Raw genomic sequence first — 21732 nt, forward strand, 5'->3', positions numbered from 1 at the left:
GATGGAAACAATACTACGAGAAACCATAGACTAATGGACTTAGGTGTTTTTAAAGACACTCAGCCTGCCGAGAATCAGAATGAGGACTATGCTCGTACTGTAACCCCTGTCCAAAAACATTCTCATCCCCTCTTGTGGTGTTGTGTTGAAGCCTCCAAGGTTTTGTAACCTTTTGCAATCTCTCGCTGATCTGATCATGTTTGTAATAATTATGTCAAAATAATGCAGGTAATGTCAGAACTACAGTATCATTGTGGAATTTTGAAATATGAAATGTTAGGATTTCTCTCATTCCCTTAAATTAATAGAATTTCTTACAGTTTATTTTGGCTGTCCCTGTTACTTGTATATACAGTTATCTTTGCATCTGACAGCATCCTGAGTTCTCCTAAGTGTTACGCACTGGTTTCGGTGAACCAAGTTTGCTTGATGAGTAATGCTTAGGCTTTAGCTCAGTGGGCTATGACCATATTGTGGCGCACAGGAAACGTGGGTTTGAACCCGGTCAGTTACATGAGCTCCTGGTTGACCCCTAACTCCTTGTTGACCCCTAGCTCCTGGTTAACCCCGAGCTCCTGGTTGACCCCTAGCTCCTGGTTGACCACTAGCTCCTGGTTAATCCCTAGCTCCTGGTTGACCCCTAGCTCCTGGTTGACCCCTAGCTCCTGGTTGACCACTAGCTCCTGGTTGACCTCTAGCTCCTGGTTGACCCCTAGCTCCTGGTTGACCCCTAACTCCAGGTTGACCCATAGCTCCTGGTTAACCCCTAGCTCCTGGTTGACCCCTAGCTTCTGATTGACCCCTAGCTCCTGGTTAACCTCTAGCTAATGGTTGACCCCTAGCTCCTGGTTAACCTCTAGCTAATGGTTGACCCCTAGCTCCTGGTTAACCGCTAGCTAATGGTTGACCCCTAGCTCCCGGTTAAACCCTAGATATACCTTGTGATCATGTGTTAGTCCTGTGCCCAGTAAGACACATTCATGACAAAGACATTATATCAGTCAGACAGTGGTTTTCAAGCCAATCACTTCATAAATGGCAGCCTCGTTTTTTATGTAACATTTTCAAAAGACATTGACCACACAAGACTGGCTTTGAGTGGCATGCGTGTGTGACCTGTGACAGAGGTAGTAGAGAGAATGAAGAACATAGGTGAGGGGGCTCGGCCAGCGGGCTGGGCCAATTATGATCAGAGGCCTGTATCTGTGTAGACTTCCAGTTGGTGGTGGAAACCTTCCCAGACAGTAGCTACTAGCCTATAAGTTCAGCTCCTTGTCATGTGGAGGCTTCCCTGTCTCTCACTTTCTCTCCCTTACTTTACAATCACTGAGAGACAAGTCTGTTCACTGATATGCTGTCTTGACTCAACTCAAATCAGTTGTTTCAGTATACTGGTTTTTGGCTGCATTTACACAGGCAGCTCAATTCATTAATCAGATCAGCTCTGAAAAAGATTTGATGTGAAAAGATCTGATGTGATTGGTCAAAAGACCAAGGAGTGTAAAAAAAGATCAGAATGTGGCTATCTGTGTAAACACAGCCTTCTAGTCTCAGTCCTCTTCAGTGATGCGTCTGTACAGGAGGTGGTTAATAAGTAAGGCAAACCGTGTTCTTTACTCAGTACCAAATATTGAGATTCCCTTACGGGCACCCACAGTAGAAAAAAAACATATCCAAAACGCATTATTTGTGTCATAATACAATGACTTCTGGCAACTCATTCCCCACAAAAAGCAGCCATTTGGCCAGGCATTGAATGGCATTGTGTCACTGGTACAGTAGGACTGTACAGTGTGTCTTTCTCCTTCTTTACAGTGACTTGACATTGCTTTCGATGCCTTTGTGGCAGCAGACAATTGTACATCTGTGTGGTGCCTCCTCAGCTGTAAAAGTCAGAATGACAACATGTCAGGTAGGCTAGCGGCAGGTAGGTAGCCTATAAGACTGTTGAGCAAGTTACCGAAGGTAACCGAAGCCTAGTTGAAAGATAAGTTGTTGTGATCTTGAGCAAGGCACTTAACCCTAATTGCTTCTGTAAGTTGCTCTGGATAAAAGTGTCTGCTAAATTACTAAAATGTAAAAATGTGTTGTTACAAAGTTGTAGTGGCACATTGAGGCTCACAACTTGGAGTCTTGAGATGACATTATGTGGTAGTTACAGTATGTGTTTACTGGGAATGTGGTGGTCTTCTATGAATTCTGAATTATGTTGCAGCCATTGTTTATTTACTGTAATCATGTATTTATTTATTTCCTTATTTAACCTCTGTTTGTTTTGTCATGATGTGGCTAATGTTTCCATTTAAAGGTTGAGTGAAAACATATCTTATTAACCTCACCAATATGTGATAGGTAGAGAGATCTGTCTAAGTTTGGCTGAAGCTCAAAAGATGGAATCCGCAGTAAGGGAAACTGCGCAACTGTCTGCCCAACGGCCGTTGTTATTGTTTTGTTCATGAAGCAGGGCAGAGATGTCCGTGGGGAAAAAAAACAGTGTTTGTTGTTTACAGTAACTTCTTTGTTGTTGTAATATCGCAATCTAACGTGGCAGTTTAACCAATAAGGATTCCAGCTTGAAGGTGAGATTTTAATGTTGATATTATTTTGAATCTGTTTATAATGGTCTGCTGTTGTTATAAAAGATCCCTCAGTCCAATATGAGCACTTTAAAAGCAGATACGTTGCGATTGACACACAGTATAATTTGTATGTTTTTGTCTCAAAAGGAATAAAAAAATAAACCATTGTTTAGATGTGTATAGTTGTCTCTTCACAGCATTTGAAAATAAAGGTTTGAAGGGTCTGGGTGGTAATGTCTGTTTAGAAGTTTAATAAAGGTATCTTACATGTACTAACATTTATCATTTTACAAGCTTAGTTCTTTCTTTGTTATGATTGTAACCTTATGGTATAGCTCATTATATTAAGGCTACTAAATTAGATGATAATCCATGATTCCTTTTTTTACCTTTATTAAACTAGGCAAGTCAGTTAAGAACAAATTCTTATTTACAATGACGGCCTACCCCGGCCAAACCTGGACGACGCTGGGCCAATTGTGCAACACCCTATGGGACTCCCAATCACATCCAGATCTGATACAACCTGGATTCAAACCAGGACTGTAGTGACACCTCTTGCACTTAGAAGCAGTGCCTTAGACCGCTGCGCGGTGAACAAAACATTCTCAATAAGAGACTACTGTCAGTTTGTAATTTTGGGGAGGGACAAAAATATGTTTTTTCTACATAAATAGGCTGCTATAATATATTAGAAATACAATATCCTCCATGAAAATTAGTACGTCTGTGACTTTAATGACCTCTGGAACCTCTAGTGGTGATCTGTTGAACTGCATCCTTATCCAAGACCCTAATAGCCATAACCCACCATCCGTGGAAGTTACTAAGGCGTGAAATTGTGCATGTCCTTCAATATAACTCCCCCTTATGAAGATGACTGACTTCTGCTGTTCTCATCGTATTTCCCCTAAATGCACAATGTCCATCACCGTTCCCTTTCGGTTCATTTTTCTTTTTGTTTATGAACCAAAAAATAGGCAGAAATGGTTTGTTGAGTGGAACGGAATGAGACCAGGTAGACATTTGTAAACAGTCTATCATATACTACAATGACTATTAGCTCAGGATGTTTTCAATCTAAACCAACTCTCCTGACCGGGCTATTTCCCTGGATATGGTGATGTCCATTGCTTTTTCTTGAATACTTCTACTGTGTTTGAATGTTCTCAACAGCATTTATGAAATATTCATTTTCTTGGTGTATGTATGCTTGGTGCATTGGAACTATTTCTGTGTCATCCCTATTTTGTATTATCTGCCTCCAGTCGACATATTTATGCCTGGTAATTACTCTTCACAAGTCAGGGAGGCTAGAACAAGGCTTTCTGGAGGGGGGCTCATAAGCAGGTAATTGAAAAGATGAGCCTAGAATAGATTGTGCGTGTGTTTGTGTGTGTGTGTCTCTCTCCCTCTCTCTCCCTCTCTTTCTCTCTTTTTCTCTCTCTCCCTCTCTTTCTCTCTCTCTTTCTCTCTCTCTTTCTCTTTCCCTCTCTTTCTTTCTCTCTCTCTCCCTCTCTCTCAAAGCCTACTTTCTGGACACTTTGACCACTTGATATAACATGAGCTCTCTCTTGAAGGCATCTTTAAATGTTGCAATCAAGTGTTACAGACCAGGAATGGTGAGACGGTGCCTTTAGAAATGTCAGTGGGAAGTTAGCCTAGTTTAGAAACAAGGAAGGAGAGAAGGTGATGCGGTTACTTAAATAGTTTAATCTCCTGATTGGTAGAAGTTATTTCTGTTCTGCAATATTTTTAAGAGGACAAAATACTTCAAAATACTTTATAGTTTAAAAACTACAAATGGTATCAAACAGCTGCGATCTATGTGTGGTATGTCTACACGTTTTAGAAATGGAATGGGGTGTCTAGCTTAAAAGGTTTAAGATAAATTGTGGTCTAAAGAAAAGTAGGGAGAAGAAGTATGTTGAATGTCTAGAGTAGTCTTGAAGCAAGCACATTAATTATGGCTCGAGGCGCAACAAACCTTTGTCAATGAGGAAGCTAAGCATTAAGAATTCAATGGATGGATGGAATAACCTACGACATCCAAGCATCATTATGCAATTCACAACATGCCATTATGGCACCAGGAAACAAGTAGTTGATTCATAAACTGTGTGTGCCCCATCCAGCCAAACATTCTAATTATCCCACCATGTTGCAGCAATAGACTCATTGGGTGAAGTATTTGAAAATGACATTCTGACAGCACAGGGCTGTTGTGTGAGGTGTACAAGAGAAAATGGGGAGCGATATGGTGTGTTGATTCACTGTCATCATCTGTCACGACCGTCTTGCTGAGAGAGAGTGGACCAAGGCGCAGCGTGTGCAAAATACATTCTCTTTTATTTTAGAGAAAGGAAAAAACATGCAACGAACAAAACAACAAACGATCGTGAAGCTATAGACGTAAGTGCACACACAAGCTACAAACGTACAACATAGACAATTACCCACATTAACCTAGTGCCTATGGCTGTCTTAAATATGGCTCCCAATCAGAGACAATTAATGACATCTGTCTCTGATTGAGAACCATTCAGGCAACCATAGACACAGCTAGACACCTACACTAAACACAAACCCATCTACTCTACTTAACCCCCTAAACCATACAACCACCCTCGACAATACAAAAACACATACCTTCCCCATGTCACACACTGACCTAACTAAAATAATAAAGGAAACAAAGAATACTAAGGCCAGGGCATGACATCATCACCCTATAAGAAGCCTGTGTTCCTGCTGTTCTGTTTCTCAGCAGACGTGGGTTCAAATACTATTGGAAATATTTAAAATACTTTAGCTCTAGTTTGCTCTACTCTGCCTGGAGTACCAAATGGGAGGGGTTTGCACTCTTGTTCTATTGGTTCCATTGTGCCAGGCAAACTCAAATTAAACCCAGATAAAGTTTTTGAAATAATTTTATAATAGTATTTGATTGGAACCCAGGTCTGTTCCTTACCAGGGCTATCAGAGTCAGTGAAGTACACAGACAGTACAGTTTGATGTTTACAGCAACTCTCAGTTCTTTGTGTTCAGACTGAACCGCAAACACCACAAGTTACTGACACAAATGGTCAGTTGTAGAAAATCTATCCTATTTAGGGAGGTGTCCAAGTAATGTGTAAAACAAAAGGGGTGGAGAGTTAGTGATGCATGGGTTGACTCATAACCGCAGTCCCCATGTTATACCTGTCACGTTCCTGACCTTATTTCCTTTGTTTAGTCTTTGTTTAGTTGGTCAGGACGTGAGCTGGGTGGGTGTAGTCTATGTTATGTGTTTCGTTGTTTAGGTTTGTCTAATTGGCCTGATATGGTTCTCAATCAGAGGCAGGTGTTTTACGTTGTCTCTGATTGGGAACCATATTAAGGTAGCCTGTTTGCACTGTTGGTTTGTGAGTGATTGTTTTCTGTCTTTGTGTTCTGCACCAGATAGGACTGTTTTTGGTTTTCACATTTATTGTTTTGTAGCTTGTAGTGTTCACGTTATTATTCTTTATTAAACATGTTGAACACTAGCCGCGCTGCGTTTTGGTCCTCTCCTTCATCCCAGGAAGAAAGCCGTTACACAATCACCCACCACAAAAGGACCAAGCAGCGTGGTAACAGGCAGCGGCAGCAAGAGCAGCGCAAGAGGGAGGAATGGACATGGGAAGACGTTTTGGAAGGCAAGGGCTGCTACACATGGGAGGAGATCCTGGCTGGAAGGGATCGCCTCCCATGGGAACAGGTGGAGGCAGCTAGGAGAGCAGAGGCAGCCGGAGAGAGGAGCCAGCGATATGAGGAGGCAGCATGGCAGCGCGACAGGTACGAGAGGCAGCCCCCCAAAAAATTTGGGTGGGGGCACACGGGGGGTGTGGCTAAGCCAGGTAGCAGACCTGAGCTCACTTCTCATGCTTATTATAAGCAGCGCGTTACTGGTCAGGCACCGTGTTATGCGGTTAAGCGCACGGTGTCGCCAGTACGTGCCCATAGCCCGGTGCGCTATAGGGCAGCCCACCGAAAGTGTCATGCGAGTGTGGGCATCCAGCCAGGGCGTATTGTGCCTGCTCAGCGTGTCTGGTCTCCGGTACCGCCGTTTCGGTCCAGGGTATCCTGCGCCGGCTCTGCGTACTGTGTCTCCGGGGCGCTGGGAGGGTGCAGTGCGTCCTATGCCTGCGCTCCGCTCGTACCGGGCAAATGTGGGAGTGGAGCCTAAGGGAGAGGTGCGCGTAGTAGGCACTAGATCTCCAGTGCTCACCCACAGCCCGGTTCAACCTGTGCCTGCACTCTGGAGGGTCCGGGCTAGAGTAGTTATCCAGCCTGGGGGAGTGGTGCCAAGACTGCGCACCAGAGCTCCAGTGCTCCCCCACAGCCCGGTCCTTCAGGTGCCTCCTAACACCAAGCCTCCTGTAGGTCTCCCCAGCCTGGTGGGTCCTGTGGCAGCCCCACGCACCAGGCTGTCTCTCCGTCTCCTCCCTACAGGTGTGCCCGTCTGCCCAGCGCCGCCTGCCCAGCGCCGCCTGCGCCGCTCGTCTGCCCAGCGCGGCCTGCGCTGCCCGTCTGCCCAGCGCCGTCTGAGCCGCCCGTCTGTCCTGAGCCTTCAAAGCCGCCCGTCTGTCCTGAGCCTTCAAAGCCGCCCGTCTGTCCTGATCCTTCAGAGCCGTCCGTCAGTCAGGAGCTGCTAGAGCCGTCCGTCAGTCAGGAGCCGCTAGAGCCGTCCGCCAGTCAGGAGCTGCCAGAGCCGCCCGCCAGCCAGGACCGACCAGAGCCGTCAGTCAGCCAGGACCGGCCAGAGCCGTCAGTCAGCTAGGACCTGCCAGAGCCGTCAGTTAGCCAGGAGCTGCCAGAGCCGCCAGCCAGCCAGGAGCTGCCAGAGCCGCCAGCCAGCCAGTTGCTGCCAGAGCCGCCAGCCAGGAGCTGCCAGAGCCGCCAGCCAGCCAGGACCTGCCAGAGCCGCCAGCCAGCCAGGACCGGCCAGAGTCGCCAGCCAGCCAGGACCGGCCAGAGTCGCCAGCCAGCCAGGACCTGCCAGAGCCATCAGTCAGCCAGGACCTGCCAGAGTCGTCAGTCAGCCAGGAGCTGCCAGAGCTGCCTGTCACGCCGGCGATGCCGGAATTGCTCCTCAGTCCGGAGCTGCCCCTCAGTCCGGAGCTGCCCCTCAGTCCGGAGCTGCCCCTCAGTCCGGAGCTTCCCCTCAGTCCGGAGCTGCCCCTCAGTCCAGAGCTGCCCCTCTGTCCAGAGGTGCCCCTCTGTCCAGAGGTGCCCATCAGTACAGTGGGGTTATTTTGGAGGGTCGCCATTCTGAGGAGGCCACGGAAGCGGGGATTAACTATGGTGGGGTGGGGGCCACGTCCAGCGCCAGAGCCGCCACCGTGGACAGATGCCCACCCAGACCCTCCCCTATAGGTTCAGGTTTTGCGGCCGGAGTCCGCACCTTGGGGGGGGGGGGGGGTACTGTCACGTTCCTGACCTTATTTCCTTTGTTTATTCTTTGTTTAGTTGGTCAGGACGTGAGCTGGGTGGGTGTAGTCTATGTTATGTGTTTCGTTGTTTAGGTTTGTCTAATTGGCCTGATATGGTTCTCAATCAGAGGCAGGTGTTTTACGTTGTCTCTGATTGGGAACCATATTAAGGTAGCCTGTTTGCACTGTTGGTTTGTGGGTGATTGTTTTCTGTCTTTGTGTTCTGCACCAGATAGGACTGTTTTCGGTTTTCACATTTATTGTTTTGTAGCTTGTAGTGTTCACGTTATTATTCTTTATTAAACATGTTGAACACTAGCCGCGCTGCGTTTTGGTCCTCTCCTTCATCCCAGGAAGAAAGCCGTTACAATACCGGTGGATTTAGGGTCATGATATATTGGTTGGATGAAGAGCGGGTGTGTTGAGTAAAGAGAAAACAATACCTTAAAAATCCATAAATGTTTAATTGTTGTGCAATTTATATCTAGAGGCTACATTTAGTTTTTTTGTCATTATTTTAGGCTATTTGGCATTAGTGCATAAGCCTAAGCTTTAGGGCCAAACTATATGCGCGCCAAGTAGCCTACACCCCAAAAGCCAAATGGCAGAAAAACTTTGATCCACAGAGGCAAAAAGGACAATGCCTGAGTTTAATTCAATAAGAGAAAAGCTGTGAAATGGAGAGTTGAAAATAAAGACAACGGAGGGACATTAAAGTAATGTTTGGTGAAGTTTTGGTGAAGTGGTAAAAGAGGGTGATAGCAGTGCTATGTTACGTGTGAGGATGCTATCATCCTCTTTTACCACTTCACCAGAACTTTACCTGCCTGTTCCTATTTGACGCACATAAAGTTAGGCCCTAAAGCTTAGGCTTACTCACTAATGCCGAAAAATAATGAAAGGAAAACCTAAATGTAGCCTATAGATATAAACTGCACAACAATTATACATTTATGCATTTGTTAAGGTATTGTTTTCTCTTTATTAGGATTTTACTTGAATATGCTTTAGAGCTATTATAACTTTATTTGAAGGAGCAAATGTTTAAGCAAGAGCAGTCCAATAGGTTTTATATCATTTGTGTTCTCATGTGGTTGTAGCACAGATGGAAGAAGGAGCCCGTTGTCTCACCAGATGTATAAATCTGAAGCATCCGTTTAGAACTTCCACTCACCACCAAATATGGTGATGAGAGGAAGTCCAGTGGCAGAAAGTGAGAGAAGATGGAGCTAGATGAAATTTGGCCGACATTCTGCGGATGTTCTCATCGATGAAACATTAAATCCCAATATACAGTTTTTTGTTCCCAAAACTAGAGTCTGTTACGAACAGAGTGCAATGAGTTTTGTAAACTTAAAATTGCATCATTAGGAGTGCAAAGGCAAAATGAGTTATTGCACACACACACACACACTTCACAGAGTAGGCGTTCCCTAATGGAATTATGCAAATACATGCTAGAAAGCGCCAATAGGATCTCGCTAGCTTATGCTTGGCTCTGACCACTTCCTTACTTGTTCTGCCCACTATGTTTCATTTTCTCCCATTTGTAACAACATCGGTGGTGTATCTCAGGTTAGTTACTAGTATCTTTGGTTGTACTGTACAGTGCTTCAACTTTGAACTGATTATTTTAGAATAATACCAATGTGAATAGAAAATATGCTGTTTTGCCAAAAAAATGGATATTGGCTATTGTGAATGCTCCTGTAAACTGCACTTTTAAAACATCCTTGCATATCACTTGCATCACTGTTAGTTTTGCCATGACAGCCTGTTGCCATGCAACAACAAAGCAGATAGTTATGGTTAATTTTTCTGGGACCTTTTGAGGAGTCAATGTTTATGTCATATTATGTGTTGTGTGTGTTTTTTGTTACAACCGTCATGTTTTAGTAATGTGCTCATTACTGTAATCATCTTCAGTTACCTAACTGAGTTATTCTGTATAATGACAAAACCATTTTTTTTTACTGACAGTAACAGCAACAATAGGCAAACTTCTCAGGGGCCTCTACCACAAGGTTGTGTTCAGTTGAGTGACAGGATGTGTGGAAATGATAGAACAGGGACTTTCCTACTTGGCGGATGTGACGGTCGTGGAGGCAACTGAACCCCCTCGCGATTTCTGAGAAATAGGTTACAATAACTGTGTGTGTGTGTTTGAGGGAGAGAGAGGGGGAGGGAGAGAGAGAGGAGGGGGCGGGAGAGAGAGAGAGAGAGAGAGAGATAGAGAGAGGGGGAGGGAGAGAGAGGGGGGAGGGAGAGAGGGGGAGGGAGGGAGGGAGAGAGAGAGAGGGGGAGAAAGAGGGGGAGGGAGAGAGAGAGAAGGGGGGAGAGAGAGAGAGAGAGAGAGAGAGAGAGAGAGAGAGAGAGAGAGAGAGAGAGAGAGAGAGAGAGAGAGAGAGAGAGAGAGAGAGAGAGAGAGAGAGAGAGAGAGAGAGAGAGAGAGAGAGAGAGAGAGAGAGAGAGAGAGAGAGAGAGAGAGAGAGAGAGAGAGAGAGAGAGAGAAAGCGTAGGGTAGGGGGTAATAGCATTACGTAAGCTGGCTCCTGGAAATATTTACCCCTCATTTGCACACCGTGCTTGGAGTTGATGCCTTACTCACCGTAAAGTACAACATTGCTCGGCACCACACATGGGGTTTTAACACGTTTCCAGGTTACCACAGGGGGGAAATCCACGGTAGTTTTCTCGCTTCAAAAAGGTTACAAAGGTTGACACTATTTAATGGACGCATCATATAGTAGGAGAGAATAGTGACAATTACCATCTTAAACATAACTTGGTGAATTATAAATGGATTCTAGTTTAAAACCGGCTGGCAACTTACACAATGATCCATCTGCACCAGGTGAAAATGAGTATCCTTCTGGATTTCCTCAAAGTATTTGCGATGATGTACCCCAGCAGAAGTACCTGTGCAGCAACTGTAATAACGTACTGAATGAGGCACGTCAGACTTTGTGCGGCCACCGCTACTGCCTCGCTTGTGTCAGTTGGTTAGTGAGGTAAGGCATTTAAATTACTTATATTCAAAGTTTTGTGAAACATCTTCAACAATAACCAAAGTTAACAATTTCCTCATTTATCATCCACTCTCTTGCCAGTATGTAACACAGCCTACAAGTTCCCTTTTTTGCCATTCCCTTAAATTAAGTTAAGATATTACAATTCTGTTAACATATCTTTGTATATTGTATTGTAAATCTAATCCCATATGTTCATTGTTGTTATTTAGTAATAACAACAACCTTGTTTGCAAGATGTGCAAAGAAGAAGATCCGAGCTCAGAGAGTGAAACAAGCATACTGACATCAGACAATGTATGTATAGTATTACTGAACTTTGTTTAAATGCTGTCATAGCACAAGTGGATAGAATGGAATGATACAGCAGGCCTATATGACCTTGAGTATGGGCAACAAAAACTTTGCAAAAAAAATGCTTTAACAACACATTAAAGAGGCAGTCTAGGATTGGTACATTCTTTTTTAACTTTTACATTTATGATATATAGCCATGGATTGTTGGGGAATATAACTTATAAATTCCTCATGAGCTTAGCTCAACTGTCGTAACCCATCAGAACCCAAATTAAAAGCCTGTTGTACTCCATTGTTTATAAAACAATGTAATTGTTAATAAACTCAGGTATGATTCAAAACATGTTTTTTTTATCTCATGGATGGTCAAGCCTAGTATCCATAGCTCCATCTAGTGTTTACCTTTCTCCAGCCCCATCCCTCAGCTGTTTACCAACACAAGTGGCAGGGTGGCTACTTTGTTATTTTTCTAATCCCAGATTGCCCCTTTTTAGGATATCCTTTAAAAATACCATTCTAAATGTAGGCTACAGTTATCTTTTCAGACTCACTATAACACCACAGCCTCAACAAGTGAACTTTCCTGTAAAAAAAACTAGGTGGGATGAGTTGAATCCAAAGGGAAACAGTTGTTGGAGAGTCCCCCATGTCCCTGTATCTTTACATAGAGGTGTGGTGATCATTTCCCTTTTTCATTATTTGACTATTATGCATGGTACAGACGCCAAGGTGCTGTGTGAATGGACTTGATGTGGGTAGGATACTGCTCTAATATAGGAAAGCAAGATTACATTTATTCCTAAATACACATTAAAATAGAGGCTCTACAACAGTATAATATTGGTGCTTCTAGTGTTATCCCAAGCACTCTCCTTCCATCTACCTTCTTCATACTTCCATCTACCATCCATCTACCTTCCTCAACCTTCCAGCTACCTTCCATGTACCATCCATCTACCTTCCTCAACCTTCCATTTACCATCCAATCTACCTTCCATCTACCTTCCCTTACCTTTCATCTATCTCTGGCATTTACCTTTAATCTACCTTCCATCTACCATCCATCTGCCTTCCATCTACCATCCATCTACAGTACCTTCCGTCTACCATCCATCTACCTCCTCAACCTTCCATCTACCTTCCTCAACCTTCCATCTACCATCCAGTCTACCTTCCATCTACCTTCCCTTACCTTTCAAATATTCTCTGGGATTTACCTTTAATCTACCTTCCATCTACCATCCATCTACCTTCCTCAACCTTCCATCTACCTTCCTAAACCTTCCATCTACATTCCATCTACCATCCATCTACCTTCCATCTACCTCTGGCATTTAATCCCTTGTATTATTATGCAACGTTTACTATGAATGCAGTCTCTGCTAAAGCGGGAACATTAGCTTTAATTATATTTCTACTGCACTGTAGCGCAGCTCTTCAGCGCTACGGATTGAGTAGTGCCCTAGATATTGTTTAAAACACTGACAATTGAGTTATACTCTTCAGCTCCCCAAAACAGGAGACTCATAGGTCTGACATTGACAGTGACATAATCTACCCCCTCTAATCAGAGTTTATATTCTGATTTTAGCTGAATTCTCACCAGAGAATTGCATTGACTTAAACTATTTCACTGTTCTGGTCTAAGTCTTCTCAGAAGAATGTAAGAATTGAGAAAGACAATCAATGTGAAGAGATTGCTGGAGTGGAGTGGAGTGGTGTAATTAGAATGACTGTAGAGTTCACAGCGTTGAACAAGTTGAAATGTGTCTGATGTGAATTAGTCCACTGCTGAGGTTCTGAGTCCATAGAAAAATAATGACTAAAAAGGACATTCCCATTCATGTCAAAATGCAGTGTTATTTTTCTATGTCTGAGACATATGTCTCACCAAAAATTACAGTGATAAGTAATATTTTAAGTCAGCAGGTAACATAAAACTAATACTTCAGCATGCGTGACATATAACTACAATGGTTAAAAGGTATTATTTTTTACTCATATTAATGAGCCCATGTTGGTCATCGCTGTAACCGAATGCTTCTGATCCAAGTCTAAGCCCAGAGGAATGTGCTTCAGCATGAGCTCCTCCAATCATCCTAGGCAGAACAGCAGACGCCTCATAATCAGCTCACTTGTTTAATTAGGATTTTGGTCTGTCGTGCTAAAATAATAGGCCCGTAGTATATTCATATCAATATGACGGAACATTTGGGAAAATCTATTTTCATGGCGGATGACTCCTATATTTTGATTCAATCGGGTTAATGAGCCACATTGAATACTTAGTGAGCATCACGGTGGAATGGAAACTAATTGCTGAAGCTTATAACATTAACTCACATTTTTTACCTTACATTTAGCATTCATCTTCCCTTTTCTATGGTGACAAAGCAAAGGCTTGACTGCCTCCAACTGTTCCTTCCACAGTGCGGGCATTGTTGGTCGTCAGTTTTCAGTAGCTACTGTTATATTGAATGATTATTATGATGATGATTAAAGAGATAGAATGGCTTTGTGTGTTTATTGCTTCTGAAATCCAACAGTGTAGAGACACAGACAGCAGCACTTCAAAGATCCACTTCAAACTGTATCAACTCAGAACAATGACAGCTGGAAAACGTTGTCATTCAAACCAGTTTAGCACTGAAGAAATCGCCAGAGTGATATATAGAAATCCGGCCATTCTTTTTTATGCATAAACGTTTTCCCTCTGAGGAATAAAGTGATTTAAAGTGGAAGTACTGAATTAGTAATTGAAGTACTGAAAGTTGATCATCTTTCTCCTATGTGTTACTTCAGTTATTCAGTGATGCAGCCATTAATAAGGAGATCTTGGAGTTGAAAGTGCATTGTGCTAACCAGGGTTGCTCCTGGAGGAGTATTCTCAAGGACTTTGAGGTATTGACACTTTTTTATACATTTGAAGGATACATTTAAGAATTTGTTTTTTGTGTGACAGTGACACTGATATACAGTATCAGTCAAAAGTTTGGACACACCTACTCAGGGTTTTTCTTTCTTTCACTATTTTCTACATTGTAGAATAATAGTGAAGACATCAAAATGATGAAATAACACATATGTAGTCATGTAGTAACCAAAAAAGTGTTAAACAAATCTAAATATATTTTATATTTGAGATTCTTCAAAGTAGCCACCCTTTGCCTTGATGACAGCTTTGCACACTCTTGGCATTCTCAAAACCAGCTTCATGAGGAATGCTTTTCCAACTGTCTTGAAGGAGGTCTCACATATGCAGTGTGTATTGCTGCAGAATGCTGTGGTATCCATGCTGGTTAAGTGTGCCTTGAATTCTAAATAAATCACTGACAGTGTCACCAGCAAAGCACCCCCACACCATCACACCTCCTCCTCCATGCTTCACGGTGGGAACCACACATCCAGAGATCATCCGTTTGCCTACTCTACATCTCACAAAGACACGGAGGTCATCAGACCAAAGGACAGATTTCCACCAGTCTAATGTCCATTGCTCGTGTTTCTTTGCCCAAGCAAGTCTCTTCTTCTTATTGGTGTCCTTTACTAGTGGTTTCTTTGCAGCAATTCGACCATGAAGGCCTGATTCACGCAGTCTCCTCTGAACAATTGATGTTGAGATGTGTCTCTTACTTGAACTCTGTGAAGCATTTATCCTCTGCTGCAGAGGTAACTCTGGGTGTTCCTTTCCTGTACCGGTCCTCATGAGAGCCAGTTTCATCATAGCGCTTGATGGTTTTTGCAACTGCACTTGAAGAAACTTTAAAAGTTCTTGGAATGTTCCGGATTGACTGACCTTCATTTCTTAAAGTAATGATGGACTGTCGTTTCTCTTTGCTTATTTACCAAATAGGGCTATCTTCTGTATACCACCCCTACCTTGTCACAACACAACTGATTGGCTCAAATGCATTAAGAAGGAAACAAATTCCACAAATTAACTTTTATCAAGGCATATCTGTTAATTGAAATGCATTCCAGGTGACTACCTCATGAAGCTGGTTGAGAGAATGCCAGAAGTGTGCAAAACTGTCATCAAGGCAAAGGGTGGGACTTTAAAGAATCTCAAATATAAAATATATTTTGATTTGTTTAACACTTTTTTGGACACCACATGATTGCTTATGTGTTATTTCATAGTTTTGATGTCTTCACTATTATTCTACAATGTAGAAAATAGTACAAATTAAGAAAGACCCTTGAATGAGTAGGTGTGTCCAAGCCTTTGACTGGTGCTGTAGCTTTATTTTTTATTTAAAAAAAATGCACTGTAATTTGTAGGTAAATGTTCTTTACAGTAGTTGCATAATTAGATCAGGATCAGGGACCAATTTGTCATCTAAACTAAATTAAAATGCCAAGTTCTCTTGTAGACCAGATATTTTAAATTGGTACCAAAATAATTCAAATATTTTTAGAGCTAAGTTATTTCGATCACAATGCTACAATTCTAATAAGGACAATGCTTAGTGATTATACATCATCCAATGTTGCTAAGATAATTAGGTTGTTTATTACAAGTATATCATCTCATAAAGTTTAGTTGAAATGTTGCCATTGAAAGTTTATTTGAAAAATAAGGGGAAACAGAATCTAATAGAAAGAACAGAGGCCTATTTTGAATGATCTAGTTCCGAAAAAATGGCCCCTGATGGCTGATATTGATTTTGCACTGAGATCGAGATGTTGAGGTTGAAATTGATTGATTCACTGAAATGTTGTGCTGAGCTCGGTTTGGTTATAGATTGCTTTGTTGTCCTTTCTGAATTGTCTTGAATCCTTGTTCAGGAGCACCAGGGGCAGTGTGAGTATGCCCTAATCCCCTGCAACATAGGCTGTGGTCACATGGTGCTGCGAAAGGCCTTGGCCTGTCACCTGGAGAAGGCCTGTCCAAACAACATGTCAGTGTGCCCCGCATGCTGCCACTCTATGCGCCCCATAGAGCTACAGGTGAGACTGGCCAAAGAATCCAGTTCCAGCCGTGCATTCAGTAGCTGTCAAACTAACCACCTCACCTGAGTTGCAAATACTGACACTGACAGGTCTCGCTGACATTCTGAGATGTTCAGCCCTGGTATGAAGTGTTTTTCCTCCTACAAAATGGTTAGATAAGAGGTAAAGAGTTCCATGAGTTTTGAAAGTTTGGAACACACCCAATAGAAATGTAGTGCTTGCTGACTAATGGAGTTATGGAAATAAATAGCCAGTGTACTGTTTCCTGTGGCTCTAAACTGCAGGAGTTACAGTGTAGGGAATTTGAAAAAAAAATATGTTGGAATTGGTCTCTAGTAAAAAAACCTTGGTTGGGGTCTTGGAGATGGGGTCAGTGTGACATTGGAGGGGTCCCTGCAGCGCAGCTGAAGCCGCAGGGTCTCTAGTGTTTACTGCTGCCCCATATTCCCTTTCGCCAGTGATCTGAGTAGGGCGGGAGGCTGCCGAGAGCTTTGGACTGCAGCAAAGGGGAGCAGAAAGCCACAGAACACTTTAGACTCAAGTAAAGTTAGGTTAACCATTAGGGGGTAGGGCATCATGATTCGGGATAAAATGTATACAAGTGATTGTAAGAACCGACTGCAAAAGCTTTAAGTGCATACTACTCACTACACTGAAACAGTAATACTGTACTGTACTACTTAAGTAATAGTGTACTACTTTCCTGTTCTACTGTACTGTACTACTTAAGTAAGGCTGTACTTAATCAATGGTATTTCTAGATATCTCGTGTAGCTATCGATTCTATAAAAGAAACTGTAGGCCTACAGATGACTGTTTCTCTCAATATCTTCAGCATTTTTGTGTGTTATTTTACAGACACACTCATGTAACAGTCTTGGAGAGGAAAAAACGGATAAAAAACAAAGGAAAGGAAAGGTAAGAGAAAATATGTTTGTTCTTAATGTAGCGTCTCAAATCCAATGATGTTATTTGTTGTATAGCTGATGTGTATAGTTGTGTATAGATGTGTATAGTTATTTGTTGTATAGTTGTTGTGAAACACTTTTTTGTTGCCACATGTTAATTGTCAAAATTGTCTTGATTCTACAGAGTAATACTCTTCCAGGTTCCAAGGAGAAAGAGTATTGTGTTTTCTCTGAAGTTGGTTGCACATTTAAGGTATTCTATTAATGCCATTACTGCATTATAATAAATGGGGCATCAAATACAAATAATGTGGCAAATTAGAAAGCTTTTGCAGTACAGTTATTGACATTTTTGCCTTCTAATCCCATGTATTTTAGGGGACCACAGAGAAGCTGAGAGTGCATGAGAACAGCAGCCATGTTGGCCACCTTCAGCTCCTGCTGCGTGCCGCCACCACCACCAGCAGTGACCTGCAGGCCACCCCACTAACAGCCCCTGCCCAAGGCAAGGAGAACAGGGCTATGGATGAGCAGCTGCCCCATCTCAGAGACACTCTGTCTGGCCTGAGACTCCATTGGGACATGGGACTATCAAAGGGGGAGGGGGAGCTGGAGACGGAAGGAGGGGACGGAAGGAATAGCTCGGCAGCTCACAGCCTGCGAGATGATGACCAGGTGACCATACTCTTGGACCTAGGGCGGCAGATAGACACACTGCAGCAGAGGGTCCAGATATCTGAGAACATCATCTCCGTCCTGAACAGGGAGGTGGAGAAGACTCAGCTGAGCATGAAGGCTGTGGAGAGGGAGAACCAGAGCAACCAGGAAATGATTTATCACTTAGAAATAAAGGTACAGTATATCTTGAGTCAGAGCATAAACTCATCTTTGTGGACCAGCTGATTCATTCCAGAGCATGCCGTGAACTTCCAAAAAGTTGAATCACACTCCAATAAGTTCAGTTGAATTATACTTCTTAAAACAACTATTAATAAGTGTATGCGTCTACTATCCTCCCAAATTGTAGAAAAGTAGGCTAATACGTTCAAGAAAGTAACTTTTCTGATGCTCCTAATTTGCAGCGGTGGAATTGTAGACTAAGTATTGCTGCATACACCCACTATTCTTGAAGTAAAATAGCATAATAAAATGCTGGTCTGGCTGGCTGAACAGTGACGGGGAAAGGAAATCCTCAAATATCACATATTGGTCGGAAAAATGGACTGTTGTCAAGAATGAATTTGGCCTTCCTGAAAAATATCAATTTATATGCCGCTTCTGCAAGCATTCCTCCCTTACTCTTAGAGTAGACAGCCTCTTCTCATGTAGCAGTACATACTGATGTAGGATCTTGATTTGAGCCAGTTTGCTACAGCAGGAAAATAATCCTGCAGCAACAGGAAATGTGAATCATTATGTGGGTTTTAACAGACATTTTGTAGTGGTTGATACATTTTTCGTAAGGAAAAATCAAGTCTGAAATTTCAAAGTGCAAATGACCAACTTTAGAAGCCTTTTAAACCTGAAAATACACTACGAGTTAAACATTTCCTGAATTACAGGAAAGTTCTCCTGCAACAGAGTGATCAAATGAAGATCCTACATCTGTAGAATACAATAGGTACTTTATTTATCCCAAGGGGACATTTAATGTCAAACAGCAGCAGACAAAAAAGACACACTGTACGAGACAAAAAAGCGGAATACAAAATCAGGAGCCGTAAAAAGTGCCATAAACATGCCATAAATGGCTTAAGAATGCACAAGCTACTGTTGATGGGAGTCAGTTGATGAAAATCACAATTCAACAACCCCCTTACTCATAATGAATGGGAAAAGAGATGTCATTATTCAGTGACAGCTGTGGGGATTTCAGCTTTTGGGGGATTTCCTACTGTAACTCTGAGTAAATATTTGATAAATCTGTTCTTAAGAATCCCGCCCCTGGAGAGAGAAATGTATGTTTTGAAGTAAATTTCCTGCAATACTACACATTTTGCCATGACTTATGAGATGTTAATGATCTGAGTGAGAGTGACTAAGAAAATTAATGTGGGATCCCTGGAGGTCAGGGCCCCTGAGCACGTGCCCTCTGTGCCCGGTTGCTATTCGGCCATGATTACTACAAGTATAGATAACTGGTTAGACTAATTTACCAATCTAAATATTGTAAACTGACATGGCTAATTGAGACACAACCAAATGTTGAACTTGTACCTTGTGTATTCTAATATTGTAACCCTCAACAGTAAGTTGAGACCCTGACTGAGTTCCTAATAAAACATTAAAAAAGTTATTATTAAATTTTTTGGGTCAAGGACCCCCTAGCGGCCGGGGGGCCCTAACCGACTGATTATGTCACTTATGCCTGGAGCAGGCCCTGTTTATCAGTTGAACACATTACAATGGTCTCTGTGCTTGTTGCACGGGACACTAAAATGTGTCAGCTTAATTAACAGAAGAATATAAGGTAATTTTACATTGTCAAGAAGTTTGTATCTGTTGTATTCACTGTAACCATACGCTCCAATATTTCTCTCAAATCAAAAACATAACTTTCAAAGTGGAAATTACAAACTCCAGATGCCTTTTAAAACGTCAAATACACTACTAGTTTGAAATGTTCTGCATTGCAGGAAAGGTGTCCTGCAACATGGTGATCAAATTAACATACTACATTTGTATGTGGAGGATGTTGATACAGTAACCTGACTATGCCTTCTTAATTGACCCTGAGGAGATTAATAAAGTTGTTTTGAATTTAATTGAATATTGCCCTGTAGGTGACAGAGCAGGAGCATAGAATGGCCAGGAAAGATCTGGTCATCAGCTCCATGAAACAAAGTCTCAGCGCCCACCAGGAGGTCTCTTATGACGGCACATTCATCTGGAGGCTGTCTGACCTCAGCACCAAAATGAAGGAGGCCGTCTCTAGCCATGGGAATAGACCAAACCTGTACTCTCCAGGTACAGTACTCTTTCAACTTTATCTAAAACAGAGGAACCAGTGGTGAAGGGTAGTCTATTTACACGGAGGGACAGTCTTCTATGCATACAGCATTAAATAGGCCTTCATTAGAAAGTGCTTCATTTGAACTAAATTGTTCTTATGTAGATGCTTTGTTGAAACATTATACAGACAGCACTGGGTCAGAGGAACCAAGTTCCCTCCAATATTATTTGTATCCACTGAAACAAGTTTATATCAATGTGTTTGTGTCCTCTCTCCTTTTTCTAGCATTCTACACAGCCAGGTATGGATTCAAGGTGTGCATGAGGCTGTACCTGAATGGTGACGGGGTGGGAAAAGGCACTCATATCTCTCTTTTCTTTGTGATCATGAAGGGGGAGTATGACCTACTCCTCTCATGGCCATTCAAGCACAAGGTAAGGAAGACTCTCTGTGTTATATCTGTGTAACATACGTCATAAATGGTTTATTTAAAGGGTTGAGGTTTTCAACTGAAATGTTATTTGAGATGTGTCTCTACAGTAAATAAAACCCAACAAAAACTCTGCATGCCTCTTTGTGGATGTAGTTCTCATCTCTTTCCCTCTGCATCATTAACATTATGAAGAATGATCAGCCATCTTGTGAGTGTCTGTCAGACATGTTAATGTCTAATCAGCATATCTCCTCGCCAGGTCACCTTCTTCCTGCTTGATCAGAATCACAGAGAACACGTGATTGACGCCTTCCGGCCCGATCTAACGTCCTCATCCTTCCAAAGGCCTGTCTCGGATATGAATGTGGCCAGTGGTTGCCCGCTTTTCTTCCCTCTTGGTAAACTTCACTCGCCTAAGCATGCCTACTTGAAAGACGACACAATCTTCATCAAGTGTGTTGTTGACACTTCATCCTGAGCCATGCTTCAAATGATCTATCAAAGGAGGAGGGGGAGGGGGGGGGGTTAGAATAAGGATTAGGGAATGGGTTGGTTTTCACACCAACCTTGGATTAGGTTATGTTGAGGACACTTTAAGGGTTCTGAGAGATAGATATTTTTTGGCTTTACATATAAATATATATTTAATCTATTCTTTAGAAGAAGAGAAAAATCTGAAACATCATTGTATGGTTGTACTTGTATTTATGAGGGTGTATCATTTTCAGAAATAATTTAAAGACAATCAATGGGGTTTTGTTATTGCTAATTAGATATTATTATTTTGTAAAAAACAACAACTGTGAATTCATGAGATGAATAAAAATAAAATATAAACACTGAATTGCATCAACCACCAATTATGTTAATATATGCCATTTAACAGATGCTTTTATCCAAACCAATTTACAGTCATGCATGCATACATTTTACGTATGGCTGGTGCTAGGAATTGAATCTACTACCCTAGCATTACACGTGCCATGCTCTACCAACTGAGCTACAAAGGACCACCACGTTATATATGCTTTAAAGTGTTTTTGACAAATGTTGGTTCGGTAAGCCATGGCACCAAACACTCTCAGGTGACATTTTGGAGATTTTGATGTTACACATTGAATAAAATT

At 42.3% G+C, this 21732-nt stretch overlaps 1 protein-coding gene across 1 annotated transcript; it reads left to right on the forward strand.

The window, feature by feature from the left end:
- Window positions 1-10745: 10745 nt before the first annotated feature.
- Window positions 10746-21443, forward strand: traf1 (TNF receptor-associated factor 1). The gene is made up of 10 exons (XM_038995194.1): window positions 10746-11043; window positions 11274-11358; window positions 14161-14259; window positions 16147-16308; window positions 17170-17229; window positions 17404-17472; window positions 17598-18071; window positions 20003-20186; window positions 20458-20606; window positions 20865-21443. Exons 1-10 carry the CDS (start codon window positions 10832-10834, stop codon window positions 21081-21083), a joined length of 1713 nt encoding a protein of 570 aa, XP_038851122.1. The 5' UTR covers window positions 10746-10831; the 3' UTR covers window positions 21084-21443.
- The last annotated feature ends 289 nt before the right edge of the window (window positions 21444-21732 follow it).

Source organism: Salvelinus namaycush, chromosome 1 (genome assembly GCF_016432855.1).
Source record: "Salvelinus namaycush isolate Seneca chromosome 1, SaNama_1.0, whole genome shotgun sequence".
NCBI lineage: Eukaryota > Metazoa > Chordata > Actinopteri > Salmoniformes > Salmonidae > Salvelinus > Salvelinus namaycush.

Bases quoted from the DNA above. Each gene is read 5' to 3' on its own strand.
- traf1 (XM_038995194.1), top strand. From the start codon at position 10,832: ATGGATTCTAGTTTAAAACCGGCTGGCAACTTACACAATGATCCATCT. The intron at 16,309-17,169 runs GTGAGACTGGCC...GTTATTTTACAG, and splicing joins TGCGCCCCATAGAGCTACAG to ACACACTCATGTAACAGTCT. The intron at 20,187-20,457 runs GTACAGTACTCT...TCCTTTTTCTAG, and splicing joins ACCAAACCTGTACTCTCCAG to CATTCTACACAGCCAGGTAT.